We start from the raw sequence: 19,686 nt of genomic DNA on the forward strand, positions 1-19,686 counted from the left end.
GTTTTTAAATGTGGACATGAACACAAGAATATTAAATAATCTTTCATTTGGCTTGGCTGCAAATGGAAAGAGGATAAGGAGTGGAGACCAAGGCACACAATCCTAATGAGTTTTTTGTTTTCTTTTGCTTTTATATTGGGAGAAACTTGAGCATGCTTATCAGCTTGAGTGTCTGAAGTTAGCAGAGGGAGGTGATAGTCCTGACAAGGCAGGTGGAAATAATCATCCTAGAAATTTTGCAAAGTCCTGCTTTCTATCGAGGAGGGAGGGAGGGAGGGAGGAAGGAAGGGATATTTCCGAAGGAAGGAAGGAAGGAAGGAAGGAAGGAAGGAAGGAAGGAAGGAAGGAAGGAAGGAAGGGATATTTCCGAAGGAAGGAAGGAAGGGAGGGAGGGAGGGAGGGAGGGAGGGATATTTACAAATGTACTCCCTTATGAGTGGGGAACAGAAAGTTGAAGGTGTTCTTAGCTGATCCTGTTGGATTTTTATTCCGTCAAGTACAAGGTGAAGTTCTTGACTGTGTGCATGTTGGTCAGTTGAAAGGAAAAGTTAAGGGTACGGCCTTGAAGAGGGAGGTGAAATGGTTCATGGGTAAGGAAGAAGCACCCCAGAGGGTCCAGAGAAGGCTGCTGCTCAGAGATGATAGCCCATATGAGCATGGAGACCATCTGCTTGTCCACAGCACTGAGGGAGATGAAAGTTAGACTGCTTATACTTTTCAAAGTATCACATCCAAAAATGTATTAACTGCCTTTGATGAAGTACTTAAGAATTCTCACTGGCTGCAAGCAACATGGCATTATTATTCTAAGCAGCCAGTTTTGCAAAACCTGGGTAGACATCTGCAGTGACACAGTGGCAATGTGTCCAGGCTTTGGCAGTGACTAGCCTTGAATTAAAGCTTTAGTACTTTCTTTCTGGGTGACCATGGGCAAACTGATTCTGAACTTGTGATCCTGGTAGGGTCTTTATCAGGAATAACTGAGGTTAATCAATGGAAAATGCTTAGAATAGTGCCTGGCACATATTAAACACTCAACAAATGTTAGCTGCTGCTATCATCATCATCGTCATCATTATCATTAAGTTTATTGTGATAATAGCATAAATTTCTAGGATGATACAATTCAAGCCTTTACTTTAGAGCACTGAGAGTGTAAATGTGTCATCAGTACTCCACATTTCTGTGTAGAAAGAATGACAAAAGATATTCCTGTTTTGGGGAAGATAACTTTGAAGCAAGTATTTAAAACATTTCTCTGAAAGAGAAATAGGAAATCAAAGTTAGGTGCTATACAAGTCAGCTTTTTTTAAGTAGGGAAGGTTGCATATTCAGTCCTTAAACTCTGCATGAATTGTACTGCTTCCCTGGGTGACTCTTGACCCTGTGGAAGACAAGTGGGGTGTGAAATCTGCCCAAATCATCTCCCTTACTGGATGAAAAAAAATGAAAACAAATAAAAATGAACCATGATATACTAGTTATAGAGTAGTATTATTTTCACATGTAAAGAGTAATTGTGTTTTGGATATAGTAAATATTTATTAATATTAAATATATTAATGTTTATTGTTTTATTTGTTGAATGAACATGACATAATTTGTACTGTTCTTTTTTTAATTTTTTAAATTTTTTAACATTTTTGTGGGTACGTAGTAGGTGTATATATTTATGGAATACATGAGCTGTTTTGATGTAAGCATGCAATGTGAGACAAGCACATCATGGAGAATGAGGTATCCATCCCCTCAAGTATTTATCCTTTGAGTTACAAAAAATCCAATTACATTCTTTAAGTTATTTTAAAATACACAGTTAAGTTATTATTGACTGTAGTGATCCTATTGTGCTATCAAATAGTAGGTCTTATTCATTCTTCCTGGGCTTTTTTGTACCCATTAACCATCCCTACCTCCCCACCAACCCCCAACTACCCTTCCCAGCCTCTAGTAACCATCTGTCTACTCTCTATGTCCATGAGTTCAATTGATGTGATTTTCAGATCCCAAAAATAAATGAGAACATGCAATGTTTGTCTTTCTTTGCCTGGCTTATTTCACCTAACAGAATGATCTGCGGTTTCCTCCATATGTTGCAAGTGACAGGATGTCATTCTTTTTTATGGCTGAATAGTACTCCATTGTGTATATGTACCACATTTTCTTTACCATTTGTCTGTTGATGGACTCTTAGGTTGCTTCGAAATCTTAGCTGTTGTAAACAGAGCTGCAACAAACAGAAGTGTAGAGATCTCTTCGATATACTGATTTCCTCTCTTTTGGGTATATACCCAGCAGTGGGATTGCTGGATCATATGGTAACTCAATTTTCATTTTTTTGAGGAACCTCCAAACTGTTGTCCATAGTGGTTGTACTAATTTACATTCCCACCAAAAGTGTACAAAAGTTCCCTTTTCTCCATATCCTCGCCAGTATTTGTTGTTGCATGTCTTTTGGATACAAGCTGTTTTAACTGGGGTGAGATGGTATCTCCTGTAGTTTCGATTTGCATTTCTCTGACATCAGTGATGTTGAGCATCTTTTAATATGCCTGTTCACCATTTTTATGTGTTCTTTTGAGAAATGTCTATTCAAATCATTGCCCATTTTTTAATCGGATTATTAGATTTTTTTCCTATAGGGTTGTTTGGACTCCTTATATATTCTGGTGATTAATCTCTTGTCAGAGGAGTAGTTTGAAAATACTTTCTCCCATTCTGTGGGTTGTCTCTTCACTTTGTTGATGATATCCTTTGCTGTGTAGAAGCTTTTTAACTTAATGTGATCCCATTTGTCCAGGTTTGCTTTGGTTGCCTGTGTGTCCTATTCTTAATGCCAGATATAGTTTGTTAGTTTATCTTAATCCCCCTTTTTTGGTTCAGTACCCCTTTAAATATATGACAAAATCTAGGAGTATGTACTCCCAAAAATACACAGGTGAACAACATACAAAGATAATTTGAGGACCCCAAGTTAGGAGCACCTTTTCATATGCCTGTTTGCCATTTGTAGGTCTTCTTTTGAGAAATGTCTATTCATATCTTTTGCCCATTTTTTATTAGTTTATTATATATTTCTTTTGGAACTACACTGAGTGTATATAGTGTATACAGTGTATATTTTGGAACTATACTGAGTGAATATAGTGCAAAATTTCTTTTGGAACTACACTGAGTTTCTCAGTGTATATATTTAGTGTAGTTCCAAAAGAAATATGTTTCTAGAATATATATTATGGCAAAATGTATTATAATTCAGTATTAAAAAGTGGAAAGAGCATAAAATAAAACTGGAAATAATAACTAATGCAAAATTGCACTATATGAAAATGCTTAAATTATGCAATTATTCTCTTTTTACACTTGTACCTGTGTTTCACTTAAAAGAGAATAATGTAAGAGCTTTTTAAAATAAGTTTGTTTTTTTTTTTTAGTTTTACTTATTATTTACTCTGTTAAATTACTGTGATGTGTTCCACTGGGCTTTTTTTACTGCTTATGTAAGTCTTCTGATGTGCTGTCTTACTGCCTTTTTATATATTTTATCTTAGCTAGTTTTCTTAAGTAAATTATTTCAATCAAACTTCATATTTGATCTATCTCAGTTGTAACATGTGAGAAAATATTTACCTGGATGACCAATAGCAAAATCAAGAAGTTTTAACTGTATTGCAATTACCCAAAGAAATTAGAAAGCTCAGTTGAAGCAGAACAAGATTCTCTGAAATGTATTTTCAATAACAAGACATTTAAAACTGAATATTCCAATCCCTTTTCAACCTAATTACAAACTTTGCAGTAAGAGTTTGGAGTATATTCTTTCAGCATGGAAGTCTTTTTTGGACACTTCTCTAATCCAGTAATATTTTTAAGAGACACTGTTATACTAGAATAAGTTTTCTCCCTATTTTGAAGGTATTAAACATCAAAAGCAAAGACAGCTTTTTAAAAACATATATATTCTTTTCTTTTTTCATATTCAAATACACTTTGATTTACTTCCTGGGGGGATGTAAAGGAAAATATGGTTCCTCTATACTAAATAGCATTTTATATTTGGAAGTAATGAATAGAAGCCAGGAAGGAGGAAATTATTTCTTTCTTTATTGAATCTAAAAACTCCAGGTAATGAACAGACCATTCGTAGAACTGAATGGATGGTGCACAAAGATACTTTGTTTTGGCATGAAAAGGCTCCGTTGAAATTTCTGTTAAAGAACTATGTTAACATGGTTTAACATCTAAGAGGGCATTGATACTTGCCAATTTTGAAAGACCAAAATCTGTAGGGGGGAAAAAGTGTAAATGTTGTTGGTAAAAATGTAGAACATGCATTTTTTAAAGTGTCAAACATTGATTACCTCCAGGTTTGCAGTTATTATCATAAGAAATGATCTTGTTGTTGTATCTGTTAAGTAGTTTTGAAGATGAGAATTTTTGGAATAAAAAAATTTTTTTGAAATCAGCTACGTAAAAGGAACATTGCTTTCTGTGAATTAGCTGAGATGACGACAGCACTGTGTAGGGTGGGATTCCCATAGGGCTTAGTTTACTTGGGACATAGCTGCTTTGTTACTCCGTTTTCATGCTGCTGACAAAGACATACCCAAGACTGGGAAGAAAAAGAGTATATTGGACTTAAGAGTTACACATGGCTGGGGAGGCCTCAGAATCATGGCGGGAGGTGAAAGGCACTTCTTACATGGTAGCAGCAAGAGAAAATGAAGAAGAAGCAAAAGTAGAAACCCCTGATAAACCCATCAGATCTCGTGAGACTTATTCACTATCACAAGAATAGCATGGGAAAGACCGGCCCCCATGATTCAGTTACCTCCCCCTGGGTCTCTCCCACAACACGTAGGAATTCTGAGAGATACAATTCAGGTTGATATTTCAGTGGGCGCACAGCCAAACCGTATCATTCTGCCCCTGGCCCCTCTAAATCTCATGTCCTCACATTTCAAAAGCAGTCATGCCTTCCCAACAGTCCCCCAAAGTCTTAACTCATTTCAGCATTAACCCAAAAGTCCAGAGTCCAAAGTCCCATCTGAGACAAGGCAGTTCCCTTCCACCTAAGAGTCTGTAAAATCAAAAGCAAGCTAGTTACTTCCTAGATACAACAGGAATACAGGTATTGGGTAAATACAGTCATTCCAAATGGGAGATATTGGCCAAAACAAAGGGTTTACAGGGCCCATGCAAGTCCAAAATCCAGGGGGCAGTCAAATTTTAAAGTTCCAAAATGATCTCCTTTGACTCCAGGTCTCACAGCCAGGTCACGCTGATGGAAGAGGTGGGTTCCCATGGCCTTGGGCAGTTCTGCATCTGTGGCTTTGCAGGGTACAGTCTCCCTCCTGGCTGTTTTCATGGGCTGGCATTGAGTGTCTGCGGCTTTTCCAGGCACACAGTGCAAGCTGTCAGTGGATGTACCATTCTGGGGTCTGGAGGACAGTGGCCCTCTTCTCGCAGATCCACTAGACAGTGCCCCAATAGGGACACTGTGTAGGGGCTCCGACCCCACATTTTCCTCCCGCACTGCCCTAGCAGAGGTTCTACGTGAGGGCCCTGCCCCTGCAGCACACTTTTGCCTGGGCATCCGGGCATTTCCGTACATCTTCTGAAATGTAGGTGGATGTTTCCAAACCTCAGTTCTTGACTTCTTTGCACGTGCAGGCTGAACACCACATGGAAGTTGCCAAGCTTTGGAGCTTCCACCCTCTGAAGCCACAGCCGGAGCTGTACATTGGTCCCCTTCAGCCATCGCTGGAGCAGCTGGGACACAGGGCACCAAGTCCCTCAGCTGCACACACCCCGGGGACTGTGGGCCCAGCCCATGAAACCACTTTTTCCTCCAGCGCCTCCAGACCTGTGATGCAAGGGGCTGCCATGAAGGTCTCTGACATGGCCTGGAGACATTTTGCTCGTGATCTTGGGGATTACCGTTAGGCTCCTTGCTATGTATGCGAATTTCTGCAGCTGGCTTGAATTTCTCCCTAGAAAATGGGTTTTTTTTCTCTATCACATTGTTAGGCTTCAAATTTTCCAAATTTTATGCTGTTTCGCTTTTTAAACTGAATGCTTTTAACAACACCCAAGTTACGTCTTAAATGCTTTTCACCAGATAGTCTAAATCATCTCTCTCAGGTTCAAAGTTCCACAAATCTCTAGGGCAGGGGCAAAATGCTACCAGTTTCTTTGCTGAATCATAATGAGAGTCACCTTTGCTTCAATTCCCAAGTTTCTCATCTCCATCTGAGACCACCTCAGCCTGGACCTTATTGTTCATATCACTATAAGCATTTTCATTAAAGCCATTCAACCAGTCTCTAGGAAGTTCCAAACTTTCCCACATTTTCCTACCTTCTTCTGAGCCCTCCAAGCTGTTCCAACCTCTGCTTGTTACCTAGTTCCAAAGCTGGTTCCACATTTTCGGGTATCTTTTCAGCAATGCCCCACTCTACTGGTACCAATTTACTACATTAGTCCATTTTCATGCTGCTGACAAAGACGTACACAAGACTGGGAAGAAAAAGAGGTTTAATTGGACTTACAGTTCCGCATGTCTGGGGAGGCCTCAGAATCATGGTGGGAGGTGAAAGGCACTCCTTACATGGCAGCAGCAAGAGAAAATGAGGAAGATGCAAAAGTGGAAACCCATCAGATCTCGTGAGACTTTTTCATTATCACAGGAATAGCATGGGAAAGACTGGCCCCCGCATGATTCAGTTACCTCCCTCTGGGTCCCTCCCACAAGTGAGAATTCTTGAGAAATACAATTCAAGTTGAGATTTGGGTGGGGACACAGCCAAACCATATCAGCTGCTTTCTCCACTACACAGTAAAGAGGGTTAGGAGAAAACCCATAATTCATTAGTGCAAAGATATGGGATAGAAACTGAGACTAGCAAATGTATTCAGAAACAAACTTCAAATTCCTAATTCAATTTTGATAGGTAGAACTCTATACCCATAATTCTCAATAATCTGTCTTATTTTCAAGACCAATGCAAAGATTTGGTTTTACTGTCAGTTCTGCATCTAATATCTACCATAGTTAGGCAACACTTATGCCAAATACATATATATATAATCTCCAAAATATTTTGTCAAGTAAAGAAAGCTAGGTGAATATTATTTGCTAACATTTGGGTTAAATATTCAAGTTAAAAAAGGACAAAATATGTATATTTGTATTTCATGTATATGCCTTAAAAGTTTCTGGAAGGAAACGACAACCATTTTGTGGGGTGAATGGAGAAAAGAGGACAGTTGTAAGAGATAATTGCATGTCTACTTTATACTTTTTGGTTTATGAACCATGATTATTTTTTAACTTATTTTGGAAACTGAATTAAAAATTTAAAAATTTGCATAAGAGGCTAAGGGAGCACGAACATTCAGATAGTAAGGAGGGAAGAAAAGTTTAAGTAATGTAAAAAAGATGATTGTAGAAAAGTACATTTGGACTGGTTTCATAAAACATTAATATCTCATTAATTGTACAGTTATTATTTTAACTGTAATATTAAACATTGTTTTGGGGAACCTTAAAGTACTATGATAACTCTTTCCAAATTACATGTGAGTGTGGTTTTATTATACTTTTCCCTGATGACTCATGAAGTTGAATACATTTTCATATGCTCACTAGCCATTTGGACATTGTCTTTTGTGAAGTACCCATAAAGTCTCGACTGTTTTTCTTATGGGTTTGTTGTCTGCATGTTTCTCATTGCTTTGGAGTTCTTTATATGTTCTGGATATACAAAACTTTTCATTTATGTATTCCAAATCTCTTCTCACACTTTTGTTTGCATTTCTTCTCTCTTAACAATATCAATTGGTAAACAAAGATTTAAATTATAATCAATCCAGCTTATCAAAATGTTATGATGTTTTTAATGTCATATGTAAGAAATCTTACTCTTTCTCAAGGTCATGAAGATATTCTTTTTGATTATCTTTAGAAGCTTTTTTGTTTGCCTTTTATATTTACAGTTACAGTCTACCTGGTTTGAGGTAAAAGTCAAGACTGATTTGTGTTTTTTTGTTTTTGTTTGTTTGTTTTTTTGCAGCTCCTCATCTGTTGAAGTTTTTTTTAATTTTATTTATTTATTTATTTATTATATTTTAAGTTCTGGGATACATATGCAGAATGTGCAGGATTGTTACATAGGTATACATGTGCCATGGTGATTTGCTGCACCAATCAACCTGTCATCTAGGTTTTAAGCCCCACATGCATTAGTTACTTCTCTTAATGCTATCCCTCCCCTTGCCCCCTACCCCCTGACAGGCCTCAGTGTGTGATGTTCCCCTCCCTGTGTCCGTGTGTTCTAATCGTTCGACTCCCACTTATGAGTGAGAACACGCGGTGTTTGGTTTACTGTTCCTGTGTTAGTTTGCTGAGAACGATGGTTTCCAGCTTCATCCATGTCCCTGCAAAGGACATGAACTCATTCTTTTTTATGGCTGCATAGTATTCCATGCTGTATATGTGCCACATTTTCTTTATCCAGTCTATCATTGATGGGCATTTGGGTTGGTTCCAAGTCTTTGCTATTGTGAATAATGCTGCAATAAACATACATGTCCATGTGTCTTTATAGTAGAATGATTTATAATCCTTTGGGTATATACCCAGTGATGGGATTTCTGGGTCAAGTGGTATTCCTGGTTCCAGATCCAAAAGGAATCGCAACAAAAGCCAAAGTTGACAAATGGGATCTAATTAAACTAAAGAGCTTCTGCACAGCAAAAGAAGCTATCATCAGAGTGAACAGGCAGCCTACAGAGTGGGAGAAAATTTTTGCAATCTATCCATCTGACAAAGGGCTAATATCCAGAATCTACAAGTAACTTAATCAAATTTACAAGAAAAAAAAAAAAACATCAGAAAGTGGGTGAAGGATATGAACAGACACTTCTCAAAAGAAAACATTTATGCAGCCAACAAACATGAAAAAATGCTCATCATCACTGATCATTAGAGAAATGCAAATCAAAACCACAATGAGATACCATCTCATGCCACTTAGGATGGCGATTAAAAAGCCAGGAAATAACAGATGCTATAGAGGAAGTGGAGAAATATGAACACTTTTACACTGTTGGTGGGAGTGTAAATTAGTTCAACCATTGTGAAAGTCAGGGTGGCGATTCTTCAAGACTGATTTTTTTAATGGGTATTAAACCAACAGCACAATTTATTGAAGAAGAAAAAAAAAACACCCTCCCCACTGCCCTGTAGTGTTCATATGGAAGTGGTTTTGTTCTATTCTCTTTCCTGTTCCATTGTTCTGTTATCTATCCTTGTGCCACTGTCACACTAATGTAAATCCTGTAGCTTTATGATCAGTCTTATTTCTGGCAGAAAAAGTTTTACAACTTTATTTTTCTAGATGAAGAGTATTAGTCTATTCAGGCTGTTGTATCAAAATACCAGAAACTGAGTAGCTTTTGAACAACAATCTACCAGCAAGGCACTTGAGGCTGAAGTTTTCTACTTGGGAATATGCCTTTTTTTCTGGTTGCTTCTTGTTACTGTGTGTTTGGTATTGATCACTTTTACTTGATGTACTTAAATGTGGTTTTCTTTGTACTGTATTTATCTTGCTTAGAGTCAAGAGATTTCTGGAATTTTTGGCTTGATTTTTTAAGTCGTTTTTAGAAAAATTCAAAGGTATCTAGCACTAAGCCCTGTAGTTGCTGCTGAATAAACAAAAAACCGTATGTGTCAGTAGAGCAGGCACCTTCCCATAATCACTGATGAGTAAAGTGATGGGGACATCAGTGAGTCTGAAATCAATCTGCCCTGATGGTGCACCTCAAAGTAATTAATCCACACAAACTACCTGGAGCTGTGCTTTGCTTGTAGTAGATCTATGTATATTTTGTGATTATCGTTACTGCTTTCGTTGCAATATTCTCTTCTCTCTGCCATATTAACATATTTCCATTTTTCAAAACAGAGGAAATATGAAATTCCCTAGTATCAAGTGAGCAAAATCCAAAGCACCTTGTAAACTGTCATGACCAACACTTAAAACCATGATCAGAGTCATAAACTACACATTTGATAAATAGAGCAATGAGGCCCAAGATTTGTACTTTTTCCCGTCCTTTTCTTTGGAAAATTTAATTAATTAGTCTGCCACTTTTCCAGAGGTCTTCATCACCTGAGTCATTAAATTACTTTTGAGTTCTCCCAGGTGGCAAATTAGCCATGTAGCTTGAACGTTAAGTGGATAATAGTGTCTCTTAATGATGCCTTGTAGATTCCTTTAGAGTTAAGCAATTTTTTCCTTTCAAGCATGGAAATGTTTTTGTTCAGAAAAACTGAAGAGCATCTTTTTCAGTGATATAAATAGTTGTATTAGCATTGAACATATGGAGCAGCAAAATATCTTTAAGTACCTTAAGTAGATAAAATCTGGTAAACAGAAGTTAGATGACATGTTATTTAGAATGTTAACTTGATACTAAAAAATTGACATTTTTGGAGATATATGGTATTATGGTTATGGTTTTAAAAAGACTTCTTAATTTTTTAGCCCCATGCTAAAATATTTATGAATGAAATGACATGATATCTGGTATTTTTTTCAAAATAACATGGGAGGGCCGTATTACTCAGGGTATAGAAGAAATAAGATTGGCTCTAAGTTGACAGTGTAAGCTAGAGGATGGCTATTTAAGGATTCATAATACCAATCTGCCAACCTTCACATATACTTTTAATTATCCCTAATAAAAAGTTTTTTAAACTATTGGGTAAATATTAAATGAATTAATACCAACAAATCCCAAGTTGCTAGAATACTATCAATGCCAATTTAATTGCTACATTCTTAAGGTCTAGGAAGGCAGGATTCACGGCTTAATTCACTTTATACTATGGACTTTTTCTATCACCTATCCTATTGTTAGGAGCTTGGTATGAGTTTTTTTGGGTGTATTAATGATCTTTTTTTTCTAATTTAATTTTTAAGTTCTGTGATACATATGCAGGATGTGTAGGTTTGTTGCACAGGTAAACGTGTATCATGGTGGTTTGCTGCAACTATCAACCCATCACCTGGGTACTAAGCCCCCACATGCATTAGCTATTTTTCCTAATGCTCTCCCTCCCTCCACCCCATCCCCTGACAAGCCCCAGTGTGTGTTGTTCCCACCTGCCCCCGTCCCTGCTGCGTCCATGTGTTCTTGTTGTTCAACTCCCACTTATAAGTGAGAACATGTGATGTTTGGTTTTCTGTTCCTGCTTTAGTTTGCTGAGGATAATGGCTTCCAGCTCCATCCATGTCCCTGTAAAGGACGTGGCCTCATTCCTTTTTATGGCTGCATAGTATTCCATGGTGCATATGTACCACGTTTTTTTTTCTTTTTTAAAAAAATTTTGCTTTAAGTTCCAGGATACATGTACCGAAGCAAGGGGTGCAATCCTAGTCTCTGATTAAACAGACCTTAAACCAACAAAGATCAAAAAAGACAAAGAAGGTCATTACATAGTGGTAAAGGGATCAACGCCACAAGAAGAGCTAACTGTCCTAAATATATATGCACCCAATACAGGAGTACCCAGATTCATAAAACGAGTTCTTAGAGACCTACAAAGAGACTTAGACTCTCACACAATAGTAGTGGGAGACTTTAACACCCCATTTTCAGTATTAGACAGATCAACAAGACAAAGTTAACAAGGACATTCAGGACTTGAACTCACCTCTGGATCAAGTAGACCTAATAGACATCTACAGAACTCTCTACCCTAAATCAACAGAATATACATTCGTCTCAGTGCCACATGGCACTTATTCTAAAATCAACCACATAAATGGAAGTAAAACACTCCTCAGCAAATGCAAAAGAACTGAAATCATAACAGACAGTCTCTCAGACTACAGTGCAATCAAATTAAAATTTAAACTCACTCAAAACCACACAACTACGTAGAAATTGACTCCTGGGTAAATAATGAAATTAAGGCAGAAATGAAGAAGTTCTTTGAAACCAATAAGGACAAAGAGACAACATACCAGAATCTCTAGGAAACAGCTAAAGCAATTTTAAGAGGGAAATTTAGAGCACTAAATGCCCACATCAGAAAGCTAGAAAGATCTGAAGTCAACACCCTAACATCACAACTGTAGAGAAGCAAGAGCAAACAAATTCGAAAGCTAACAGAAGACAAGAAATAACTAAGATCAGAGCAGAATTGAAGGAGATAGAGACACGAAAAAACCTTCAAAAAAATCAGTGAATCCAGGAGCTGTGTTTTTGAAAAAATTAACAAAATAGATAGACCACTAGCTAGACTAATAAAGAAGAAAAGAGAGGAGAATCAAATAGACACAATAAAAATGATAATGGGGATATCACCACCGATCCCACAGCAATAGAAACTACCATCAGAGAATACTGTAACACCTCTACACAAATAAACCAGAAAATCTAGAAGAAATGGATAAATCCCTAGACACATACACCCTCCCAAGACTAAACCAGGAAGAAGTCGAATCCCTGAATAGACCAATAACAAGTTCTGAAATTGAGGCAGTAATTAATAGCCTACCACCCAAAAAATGCCCAGGACCAGACGGATTCACTGCTGAATTCTACCAGAGGTACAGAGGAGCTAATATCATTCTTTCTGAAACTATTCCAAACAATTGAAAAGGAGGGACTCCTCCCTAATTGATTTTATGATGCCAACATCATCCTGATTCCAAAACCTGGCAGAGACACAACAAAAAAAGAAAACTTCAGGCCAAAATCCCTCATGAATATCGATGCAAAAATCCTCAATAAAATACTGGCAAACCAAATCCAGCAGCGTATCAAAAAGCTTATCCACCATGATCAAGTCGGCTTCATCCCTGGGATGCAAGACTGATTCAACATATGCAAATCAATAAACATAATCACATAAACAGAATCAGTGACAAAAACCACATGATTATCTCAATAGATGCAGAAAAGGCCTTCGATAAAATTCAACATTCCTTCATGTTAACTCTCAATAAATTAGGTATTGATGGAATATATCTCAAAATAATAAGAGCTGTTTATGACAAACCCATAGCCAATATCATACTGAATGGGCAAAAGCTGGAAACATTCCCTTTGAAAATCAGCACAAGACAAGGATGCTCTCTCTCACCACTCCTATTAATGATCTTTGTTCTTACTTCTGTTAAAAATGAGCAGTGAAGCAATGCATTTATTAATTAGCTGGATTAATATATATTGATCTGTACATATATATTAAAACATCATGTTGTATCCCATAAATACATAAAATTTTTGTCAATTTAAAAAAATCTCATTGATTCCACTTCCAAAATACACCCTTTATCTTGTTACCTCTCAGTCATCTATCATCTACTGCCTATAACAGCTAGACATCACTTGTGGGAAGAGCCATTGAATCCAGACTTCCAGAATTCTCCCAACCTTCACTTTTATTCCTCTACCATCTCTTCTCCAAGACGAGCATGTCAGTCCTCTTCATAAAACCAGTGATTCGTATTGTCTTTATATAATACAGACTTTTTGCCATGGCCAACAAGGCCCATGTGATCTGTCTTCTGCCTAATTCTCCAACTTCATCTCATACTGTTCTCTCTCTCCTTTAGTATATATTTTTGTCACTGAGTTCTGTGCTCTGATCAGAGGCACATCAGACACCTTCTGGCTGGAGCCAATGTTCTTGTTTCCTTTGTTTGCTGTCTCTTCCCCATGTTCTCTGCATGACAGGCCTTTCATTTCTCAACTCAGGTTGTCATTTCCTTAGAGATTCCTTCCATGATGTGTAGTTCATTCATAACACAGGTTACAATCTGCCTTGTTTATTTGCTTGTTTATTATTCATTTCCTCCAGTAGAAACCCTGTGTTTCTCTCTCCTCTTATCTCTCCAGAAGTCGGTCACACTACCTAGCCCATAAAAACCACATTTCACTGAAATCTAAGATGTGATCAATTGTAGGATGCAGTATTCGGTTATGTACCACCAAGAAAGTAAAAACACTGCAAATTAAACTATCGTACAATACTAATTTGTTTGGATTATAAAAAACTTGACTTTCGAGAAATTGAAATATGCTTTTAAAATGCATTCTTGAATTGGTGAAATACATATCTTGTTGAACACATGAAAAAGTGTACTTCACTTAATCATAATTAGTTGTTTGCTAGTGATCTTTTGAGGAAAATTTTCTGAAGAGAATGTATGTAGAGGCCAAGAGATTGCATAGGTGATGAGTAACCCTATATTATGAAAAAGAGGATATTGTTAGTATGAAGAAGTATGAGTAATCAAAGGATTGTATGAGTAGCTGTTCCAAACTGCCAATTACTGGCTTGTCAACAATGATTCCAATTCTGTAGGTCTTGAGTGGGCCAGGAAACTGGAATGCTCAACAGACACTTCAAGAGACTCATATCCATTGTTCTGGAAATAGATTCAGCCCTCTACAGAGGGAAGACAGAAAACAGAGATGTAAATTGCTAGAGCTGGTAGTGGGTAGGTATGGGAATATGCATCTGATTGCCTCAATGTGTTCAATAAAATATGAGGTCTTTGGTTCAGTGTAGTAGGATAGGGATATTGGAGCCTTGAGAAAGAAGGGAAGGTAGGGGTGGGGGGAGGGGGGAGGGACAGCATTAGGAGATACACCTAATGCTAAATGACGAGTTAATGGGTGCAGGAAATCAACATGGCACATGGATACATATGTAACAAACCTGCACATTGTGCACATGTACCCTAAAACCCTAAAGTATAATAAAAAAATAAATAAATAAATAAATAAATTCTAAAAAAAAAAAAAAAAAAGAATAGTCAATGCAGAGAGTATGAAAGCAAGAGGAAGTAATATATTCTACGCAGATTGAATAGATTTGCAGATTTGAGAAATACTGCAGTAGAAAAGAAGGTGTTTGATTGGATGTTGGATGGTATCCCAATGTGGTTGAGTAATAAATACCCACTGCTGAAGGAGTATCAAGACAATCTGCCCTCTTTAGCTGCCTTGGATTGTTCTAGCCCCTAAACTGCATTCAGTTTCCGTAACACCTGGCCATTCCTGAGTGGCTGTGAAATTGCTGCTTCCATTGTTCTCATTTATGTAGTTAAAATAAAATAAACTCATAGGTGAAGAAGGCTGGATTCAAACACTGACCTGAGAGTAAAAAATTCAGGCTCTTAATAACAGAAATGTACTGCTTCCCAATAACAAGTGCCTCTCGAGGTGGCCCAAGTAAGCCCCTTTTCTGTGGACTTGAAAGAAACTATCTTTCACATTCTGAAAAACTGCATAGTTTTCTATTTAAATAGAAAAACATCTAGACTCCTAAGATGGCTTCATGCTCTGCCCTTGTGCTCTGGTCCTAGCTGGTTCATCTTTGCTTACAGCCTCATCTTTCCTTACTCACACTTTGTGGTTCAGTCTGCTGCTCATCTTTAAGAGCCGTCCCAAGGCTGTGATCTTTAAGTTCAGATGCATGTGCATTTGGGCGCTATACAAGTTGATCCAATTGGGGTATGCTAGTGCTGTGTCCTCTTTCCTCCAGGCCTTTGCCCAAGTTGTCTCTTTGGTCTGCTTGGAACCCCTTCTCACCTTTGTTTGGCTAAATCCTGCTAGTCTTAAGCTCTCACTTGAAACCTCACTTCTTCCAAGAAACCTCTTCTGATCCCCCCAGGTCTGAGATTACTATACTTCTCCTGACACCTCGTACTCACCATTTTGCCTCCTGATTGCCTCTTTACTGACATGCACCTGCAAAGCTTCAGTACCTAGCCCGTACCTGCCTCAGAATCGTGCTTGATAAATGTCTACAGAATATTAAGAGAGGAAACATTTAATCATTTTTTAATGTTTAAGTTATATACTTCGTTAAGCTAGGTTCTTAGTTTGTTACACAAGGGTCTTTGTCTACACAAAAATCTGAGAATTTTTGTCTTGAGGCAGAACAAAATAATTTATTCTAAAACAATTTGAATTATAATAGCATCGTAACACTGTAACAAGAATAATAAAATCTGATTGGGACTGTGAGCAGACTCATCAGAAAAAAATAGAAAAAAGTATTGGGGCACATATTTTTAAACCCTCTCTGGGCCATGTTTTGTACAATAGTAGCATAAAATTATGCAACAATTTATACTTTTAACAGGTCAATACTAATAAGGAGAATTATCCAAAGCCAGTCTCTTTCATTTTGCTTTCCGCTTAGCTCATGTCCTTTTCTGGTATTCAACATGTCACCCCATGCATCCTTCAGCCTGCAACTTCTTAACTACCTTCCCTCAAGTTTGTGCCAGATAAATAGCAATGTTAAAAGTTACTATGAATTTGGTTTTTTTTTTAATTGCTCTTTGTGGTGATGTTTTTCTTCCCCCAAACTGCGTGGCTTTCTCCCATTCCTACCCGAGTCTTCATAGCGTGCTTTTCTACTCCAAGTGCGTATGTTTTGCTTTCTGAGAATGTCAGATTCACCCAAATAAAAAAGAAAGAGTTTGGTGGTGTTCGTCATTTGGAGTTTTTAGTGCCTCCCTGTACTACATTAGGATGGACAAAAGAGATTGTAATGCCGTGAATATAAAGAGTTATTGTTCACTACTTACGAAAAATGCTCTAGCTACTCACATTATTTCAAAGTAGTTTATTTTAATCATTTAAAAATTAGTTGTGTCCACACTTTTTGCTTTAATCTTTTATTGTAATTTTTAATGCTAAACATATCTAGTACTCCATAACACATGCTAAATGTCGCGTTTTGATGTATCCTCCCTTCTCTTCTAATCTAGCTTCGTAGTCCTTTGAATACATTAATTTTGTAAACTACCTCAGTAGCAGCCAGATTTCATAAGGATTTTTTACACTGTTGTAGCTGGTTTCATTTTCTTACTTGTTCCTATGATTCTCATTATATAGGAACTACTTACTTTATGTTCTTAACACAGAAGGGTCAGAGGAAACAGTTATTTTTTGTAACAATTTTTAAACTATTAGGCATTATACATTACAAAATCTTTTGTCCTTTTAAAATAGTAAAATGTGCCCAGAGTTTAGTGCTGAAGTATTCTGCAGTGATGTTGAAAAATGTGAAACACCTTTTAGTTGGCATGTTGTCTAAATGCTGCCTGACCCTGCAATTCTTGCAGTTGGTGCATCATCTGAATGCTGTCTAACCTTGCAGTTTCCAGAAACATGAGATGATAATTTGCTTCTTTGGTGAGCCTAAGGCTTAGGTCCATTTCTTTTTACAAAAAAGAATGATCAGGGAAGACTTAAATGCCCTATAAGTCATTTCAGAAACATTATGTAGTGATTATTTTGGTATTGCCTAAAGCAGGTATCAAGGTAATTAACATTCATTATGTTATCTTAAAAATTACACACAATCCTTTATTGCAATCATGAAATAAGTAATACTGTATACAAAAAAAAAAAAAAAATGAAAGAAAATAACCAGTGATGTTTTTTTCCTTCCATCTGCTCTTCCATCATGCAGGTACAACTTGGCCAAGTAGAAATCAAATGCCCCATCACAGAGTGTTTTGAATTCTTGGAAGAAACAACTGTTGTCTATAACTTAACGCATGAAGACTCCATCAAGTATAAGTACTTCTTGGAACTTGGCCGTATTGATTCCAGCACCAAGCCGTGTCCTCAGTGCAAGCACTTTACAACCTTCAAGAAAAAAGGACATATTCCCACCCCTTCCAGATCAGAAAGCAAATACAAAGTAAGCATTTTCACCAGAGCTGTGGGTTAGATGTCACATGGCAGAAGCAGCCAGATTAGATCTACTTGTGGTGGGCATTAAGGGGGCATCTTTCCTTTACGGAGCTGCAGGTGAGCATATATTGGCCATCATTCTGAAAGCATATGTTTTGGGGAGGCTGATGATAAGAGAGCGCTCTTAAGGAGTTAATTACAGTTTTGTCTTTGACTTTAACCATGTTGAAAATTAATCTAGTAACCTTATAGGAAGGCTGATCTTTAATAATAGTTACTACTACCAAATACTAAATAAATACTAAGGCTTTTTCTTTATTATTATGGACTTGATTTTTTTTCAGTGGTCCCAATGTAAGTCTCCTCTTGTTCTGTCTATAATAGGTAAAAATAGTATAAATGGTATTCATTCATTTTTTCAGCAAATACAGAATGCTGTATATGCTAGGCGGTGTGCTAAGTTTGGGGGCTATAGAGCAAATGTGATATAGTCCCTGCTTCAAAAAAAGTCGAAGATGGGAGAGACATGTGTTCTAAAAATGACAGTCCAATATGATTAGAAAAAACACAAAACTGTGTACATATAGGGTGCTTTGAGGACACTTGAAGGAGAGTTAGGCTCTAGGATGTCAGGAATGGCTTCACAGAGGAGGTGCAGTTCTCCAGACAGATAAACATGGTGAGCATTTCAGAGCAAGGGATGAGTAAGTGCACGGCCCCTGAGGCTAAGGCCAGGCTTGTTGTAATCAAGTGCTTCTAGAGCTGGTGGAGAGTCGGGAGAGGCAGCTGATTGGGCAGATAAGAGCAGATCATGTTGAGTCTTGTGCAGTTTGCGCAGAAGTTTGGATTTAACTCTGTAAGCATTAGAGAAATGTCATCTGGCAGCATTCATAGAAGCTATCACAAGAGGACCAGACAGAAGCCTGGGAAACCAAGGCAACAACTGTGGCAGCAGAGCATTGATTCACAGCCCTGATTGTATATTAGAATCACCTGAGAACTTTCATGACACACCAGTGCCCCAGGCCCACCCCAGAACAATTGTCTTCCAAATTTTTAAGCCTCACCAGGTGACTAATCGACAGCAGAGAATCTTTGCAGTAAATGAAGCAGAAAACCAGTGAGGCTGTGGCATTAGTTTTCATCCTTGTCATTACAGCAAAATGGCAGGATGAAGTGGTTTCAAAGGCTGTTTGAAGTCATCTCCATTTAAGGTAAGTTTCTGGTCATGTTCCATTTCTTGAGAGCAGTGGTTACATTATTCATTTTGTAGCTTTGAGGGGACCATGGTTTAGCAGGTAGTTTCCTCTGCTGTTGCAGTTATAAGCTACAGTATTTGCAGGTTAGTCAAAGCTTCTTCATGAGTCCTTGTTCTTTGAAACTGCTTGGCTCTCGTAGTTAATTTATTTCCTGTTTTTATGCAGGCCATTCTCTATCAGGTATAACTGTTAGAAAAAAATCCTTTTTTTCCCTTCTATAGAAAGCATTATTTTTGAGGTTACAAAATTGTATAACTAAAGTACTGCCCTACAGTGGTATTGAAGGCTAACTGAACATTAATAGAATACTTTTATTTCATGCTATATATCCTTAGATTATTTTAAGTTATTTTCATTGCAATTGTATGTTTTTGTATAAGATCAGGAAATTACTAGTTTTAGAAGGACTTGTAATTCCATAAATTACGATATTCAATTTTTTTCTAATATATGTTTGGAATTGGATCTATAGAAACTCAGACTATCCTAATTTTTAAAATTGCAGTAATTAAAACGTGTACAAAATTGAATTAGAGTGGGAATAACTGAGTAATTTTTAAATGTGTTGTTTTTATGAAATGGGTAAAGGAGTTATAATTTAAGTCACAATTATGGCAACAGTGAAATGTTTTACATCTCATTTCATCTAAAATCACCAAAATCATGTTGTGATGAGCATAAT

The 19,686-nt window shown here is 37.3% G+C and overlaps 1 protein-coding gene across 1 annotated transcript in view; it reads left to right on the plus strand.

The window, feature by feature from the left end:
• The window catches only part of RNF217 (ring finger protein 217), a 127,659-nt gene that overhangs the window by 68,997 nt on the left and 38,976 nt on the right, over window positions 1-19,686 (plus strand). Inside the window, exon 2 of the mRNA XM_063621115.1 lies at window positions 17,519-17,752. Coding sequence (XP_063477185.1) covers window positions 17,519-17,752 — 234 coding nt within the window. The remainder of the gene's footprint in view (window positions 1-17,518; window positions 17,753-19,686) is intronic.

This window comes from Symphalangus syndactylus, chromosome 2, assembly GCF_028878055.3.
Source record: "Symphalangus syndactylus isolate Jambi chromosome 2, NHGRI_mSymSyn1-v2.1_pri, whole genome shotgun sequence".
Classification (NCBI taxonomy): domain Eukaryota; kingdom Metazoa; phylum Chordata; class Mammalia; order Primates; family Hylobatidae; genus Symphalangus; species Symphalangus syndactylus.